Here is a 5,888-nt window from a genome sequence, read left to right on the forward strand (position 1 = left end):
TACTCTTTGGCCCCATGCCTCTAAAATAGATGTATGAAGGAAAAAATGAATGTCTTCAGCATTAGTAAAGATGTGTTCACACTGAAAAATACTGCTCAATGAATTTTGCTATATGGTCCTCAAGCATGCATACTTTATTTCTGAATTTTGAATTGTTCAAATCCAAACTCCGGACACTTATGTCTGTGCCTCTATATTTGTATTGTTTATTCAACATCCTCTTCTCTTTAAAAAGGTGTCCCTTCTTCATGGAACCACACAATCGTACACGTGTCTCACAATTCTTCCTCCTGAGGCTCTCAGATGATCCAGACCTGCAGCCCCTCCTCTTTGGACTCTTCCTGTCCACGTACCTGGCCACTGTGCTTGGGAACCTGCTCCTCATCCTGGCTGTCAGCTCCGATTCTCACCTCCACACCCCCATGTACTTTTTCCTCTCCAATCTGTCCTTGGCTGACATTGGTATAAGCACCACCACTGTCCCCAACATGCTAGTGAACCTCCACACACAGAGCAAATCCATCCCTTATGCAGGATGCCTAGCTCAGGTGACTGTCTTTTCTCTTTTTGCATGCTTGGAGAGTCTCCTTCTGACGGTGATGGCTTATGATCGATTGGTGGCCATTTGTCACCCTCTGCATTACCTGGTCATCATGAACCCCCACCTCTGTGGCTTGTTGGTCCTGGTGTCATTTTCCATCAGCCTTTTGAACTCTCAACTTCACTACTTGATGATGTCACAGCTTACCTTCTGTGCAGATGTGGAAATCCCTCATTTCTTTTGTGAGCTTTCTCAACTTCTCAACCTTGCCTGTTCAGATATCTCCACCAGTAACATATTAATCTATTTCATTGGTACCATCTTGGCTGGAGTTCCACTCTCAGGGATCCTTTACTCTTATATTCGAATTATATCCTCCATTCTAAGAGTCTCATCTTCAGATGGGAAGTACAAAGCCTTCTCTACCTGTGGTTCTCATCTGTCAGTTGTTTGCTTATTTTATGGAGCAGCCCTTGGGGTGTATCTCAGCTCCACTGTCTCATCTTCCCACAGGAAGAGTGCAGTGGTCTCGGTGATGTACACTGTGGTCACCCCTATGCTGAACCCCTTCATCTACAGTCTAAGGAACAAGGACATCAAGAGTGCCCTGTGGGGGATTATCATCAGAATAGCCTAATTTTAATACCTGTGTCAACATTTTTTTTTCTTTTGGTTCATAATACTGGGAAAGGCAGTAAATTCAAATATGTGCAACAAGAAATTCTGAATCTGCAGTCCCATAGTGATTTGTACCTATTTGGCACTCTGCTTTCTGTTTACACAATTTTTCCTCTTGTTGTTGAAATTGTTGTTATTTAGTCGCTCAGTCATGTCTGACTCTTTGTGACCCTGTGGACTGGAGCCTGCCAGGTTCCTCTGTACATGGGATTTCCCAGGCAAGAATGCTGGAATGGGTTGCCATTTCCTACTCCAGGGTTTCTTCCTGACCCAGGGATCAAACTGGCATCTCCTGCATTGGTAGGTGGATTCTTTACCACTGAGCCACCAGGGAAGCCCCATTTTTCCTCTTAGAATAGCTTTAATGGAAACAATAAGTTATTTTGGACTCCCCACACAAGTCATAGCTCTCCTGGACTTTGTGAAGCACATCAGTATACCCTTCTCACTCTCTTTATACATTATCCAGGACCTCTGTTCACAGGGAGTCTTATTTCTAGCACTGTAAAATAATCATAGCTCTCACTTCCTTCTTATTTATTGTTTCTAAACTTTTCCTATGATTTTTTTGCCTACGCCTTGATTTGAGGATCTAGACTCTACCTTAAGGACCAAAATATTTAGTGCATTTTTGTTTCTTAATGGTCTTGGCCATATTTTTGAGCAAATAGGATGACTAATTTCCTGTTCAAACTAGGGTATTTTGAAATTGAAATGAGATATGATTAATACTGAGTTTCAACTGGAACTTTCCTAGGAAACCTCACATGTATGTTTCCCAAGGAGCAGATGAAAGAGTGTCTACCAAAGTCAATTACCAACTTTTCTGATAATTCTTCCAATTCCAACCACCATATCCAGATACAAAGAACAAAATTTTATGTATTATGTATCATATTATGTATCCAGATACAAAGAACAAAAATTGAAAGATTCCACTTATATAAGGTACCTAAAGTAGTCAGACACATGTAGACGGAGATTAGAACGTTGGTTACCAGAGGCTTTGGGAGGAGAAATGGGGAGTTAGTGTTTAGTGGGGACAGAGTTTCAGATGGGGAAGATGAAAAGTTCTGCAGATGGATGGTGGTGATGGTTGCAAAACCATGTGAAGTTTACTTGGAAATCATGAAGACAGTAAATTTTATATTATTTTATGTTATGTTATTTTACCACAATAAAAAAAAAAAATCTACTGTTGGAATGAGGGACATATTTCTCCAATGTTGGGTGTTACTCAGCTCTCTGCAATCAACTCCTAAAGCAATCTGCCTCAGCTACAGAGAGCCAGCAGGCAGCCCACAGCCAATGACTGTATGATTTTGTCCCAACTCCAGCCGACTCTAAGGGATCATTCTAGCCCCAGAGCTCTCTGGTAGTTTTCAGAGACCTTTGAGGGGCTTCAACTTGGCTTGATTTTTTTCACCCCCTGCCTTGCTGCAAAGAGTTTGCCAAGCCACAAAGCTTAAGGGAGCACTCCTCATGAGATTGCCTTCACTTCAGACACCAGCTAAAAGTTCAAGGATTTCCAGGACCACCCTTACTTATACAAATCAGGAACTTCCTCACATTCAATAATTAAGTCGCTTCAGTCATGTCCGACTCTGTGTGACCCCATAGATGGCAGCCCACTGGGGTTACCCCCGTCCCTGGGATTCTCCAGGCAAGAACACTAGAGTGGGTTGCCATTTCCTTCTCCAATGCATGGAAGTGAAAAGTGAAAGTGAAGTCGCTCAGTTGTGTCCGACTCTTAGTGACCCCATGAACTGCAGCCTACCAGGCTCCTCCGTCCATGGGATTTTCCAGGCAAGAGTACTGGAGTGGGTTGCCATTCATTGCCTTCTCCACAAAAAAAAATGGGCAGAAGATCTAAATAGACATTTCTCCAAGGAAGACAAGCAAATGGCCAAAAAGCACATGAAAAGATGCTTAACAATACTAATTATTAAGGAAATGCAAATCAAAACCCCAATGAAATATCACCTCAATGGCCATCATCAAATAATCTACAAACAATAAATGCTGGATAGGGTGTGGATAAAAGGAAACCTACATGCACTGTGGTGGGAATGTAAATTAATACAGCCACTATGAAGTTCAGTATGGAAGTTCCTTAAAAAACTAAAAATAGAACTACCAAAAGACCCTGAAATCCTACTACTGGGTTTATACCCAGCGAAAACTGTTTGACAGAAAACAACAAAATTCTGTAAAGCAATTATCCTTCAATTAAAAATATAAATAAAATTTAAAAAATATTTTAAAAAGACATGTGCAGCCCAATGTTCATTGCAGCACTATTTACAATAGCCAGAACATGAAAGCCGTCTAAGTGTCCATTGACAGATGACTGACTAGAGAAGATGTGGTACATGGATACACTGGAATATTACTCAACCATAAAAAGAAATGAAATTGAGTCATTTGTAGAGATATGGATGCACCTACAGACTATCATACAGAGTGAAGTAAGTCAGAAAGAAAAAAAAGTATATTAATGCGTATGTGTGGAATCTAGAAAAATGGTATAGATGGTCTTATTTGCAAGACAGAAATAAGACACAGACATAGAGAACAAACATATGGACACAGAGGGGTGGGAAAGGGGAAGGGATTGACATATATCCACTATTGACAATATGTATAGAATAGGTACCTAATGAGAACCTACTGTATAGCTCAGGGAACTCTATTCATGCTCTGTGATGACCTAAATGGAAAGGAAATCCAAAAAAGACGGGATATATGTATATGTATAGCTGATTCATTTGATGTACAGTAGAAACTAACACAGCATTGTAAAGCAACTGTACTCCAATAAAAATTAAATTAAAAAAATTTTTTTAAGCTATTAGCCAAAAAAAAAATGGTCATCATTATCAAAAAAAATCTACAAGCAATAGCTGCTGGATAGGGTATGGAGAAAAGAGAACCCTCTTACACTGTTGGTAGGAATGCCTATGGGTACAAACACTGTATATAGAGGTTCCTTAAAAAACCAAAAATAGAACTATTGTATGATTCAGCAATCCCACTCCTGGGCGTATATCTGGAGGCAACTGTAATCTGGGAAGATACATGCACAACAGTGTTCACTGCAGCACTGTTTCTAATAGGCAGGACATGGAAGCAACCGAAATGTCCGTTGACTGAGGAGTGGATGAAGATGTGGTTCATAGATAACTAACAAGAGCCTACTTTATAACCCAAGGAACTCTACTCAATACTCTGTAACAGTCTATATGGGAAAAAAATCATTAAAAAAGGATGAGCATATGTATATGTATAATTGATACACTTTTCTGTATACCTGAAACCAATGCAACATTAAAAATCAACTATACTCCAAAAATTTGTTTTTAAAAAGAAGACTTGGTACATATATACAAAGGACTATTAGTCAGTCATAAAAAAGAATAAAATAATGCAATTTGTAGCAACCTGGATGGATCTAGAGATTATCACACTAAGTGAAGTAAGTCAAAGACAAATATCATGGTATCACTCATATATGGAATATAATTCTTTAAAAGATACAAAATAACTTATTTGCAAAACACAAACAGACTTAACAATAGTTTTACAAACAGACTTTCAATATTGAAAACAAATTTATGGTTACCAAAGGGAAAACACGGGGGTGAAGGACAAATCAGGAGATAGGGATGTACACACAGTACTGCTATATATAAGATAGACAACCAACAATGACCTACTGTATAGCACAGGCACGTCTACTCAAATCTCTGTGGCAACCTGTATGAGAAAAAAATCTAATCATGAATACATGTAGATGTATAACTTGAATTATTCTGCTATACACCTGAGACTAACACAATATTGTAAATCAACTATATTACAATAAGATATATAAACAACAAAAAACAAATAAGATATAAAGCAAAAAACAAAACAAATGAAAAATGAACATGGTACTAATCTATTCAAACAATTTTCTTTTTTATCAGATTAGTAATCTATATCACTTGAGGTCTAATTAAGATGTTCATAGAAATGTGAGTTTCATAAATGAAGAGAATAGAGAAGATTTGAAATTGAAATATCATAATAGGGAGGTAACAGTTGGAAATAAACAAACTATTACATATTTACATTTAAAATACATAAATGCAAGACCTATGGATTTCATAAACAAGACGTATTGGGTACAGGCCATTATGGAAAGTATTGACAAATTACAGCTACATAATTAAAACGAAGTACTTGTATTCATCTGAAGCAAAACTGAGAGGATATCCAAATAGAAGTGATATACTTGAAGAAATCTGCAATGTGTATGACTAGCACTAATGTTTTGATTATGTAAATAACTCATATGAATGAGTGAGAAAAGGATAAACAACTCAGTAGATATATCACAATTAGATATTTAACAGAAAGGAAGATCAAAAGACTCTGAACCATATATTAATAAGAGGTATGCCACTTGATGAAATAATTTTTACACTCAGTAAGTTGTTACTATAAATGAAAAGTGTTGATGATGATATGGATCTCCTCTCTCACTCTACCAAGAAATATTAAAAAAAAAAAAACCCTCAGATTTACTCATAATGGCAGAAACTTAGCTACAAAAACTAATAGTTATTTATTTTATTATGTTATTCAGATCAGAAGAAAAAGGCTGATAAATATAACAAGAAAAGCA

General features: G+C 37.5%; 1 protein-coding gene across 1 annotated transcript; it reads left to right on the forward strand.

Annotated features, from left to right (window-relative positions):
- Window positions 1-248: 248 nt before the first annotated feature.
- LOC104999918 (olfactory receptor 7E24-like) lies at window positions 249-1,178 on the forward strand. The gene has a single exon (XM_010855541.1). The coding sequence runs from the start codon at window positions 249-251 to the stop codon at window positions 1,176-1,178; it is 930 nt and encodes a 309-aa protein (XP_010853843.1).
- The last annotated feature ends 4,710 nt before the right edge of the window (window positions 1,179-5,888 follow it).

The sequence above is a fragment of the Bison bison genome, unplaced genomic scaffold, assembly GCF_000754665.1.
Source record: "Bison bison bison isolate TAMUID 2011002044 unplaced genomic scaffold, Bison_UMD1.0 scf7180017864365, whole genome shotgun sequence".
Lineage (NCBI taxonomy): Eukaryota > Metazoa > Chordata > Mammalia > Artiodactyla > Bovidae > Bison > Bison bison.

What these genes read in the sequence shown, in the direction of transcription:
- LOC104999918 (XM_010855541.1), top strand. Translation starts at nt 249, where the DNA reads ATGGAACCACACAATCGTACACGTGTCTCACAATTCTTCCTCCTGAGG.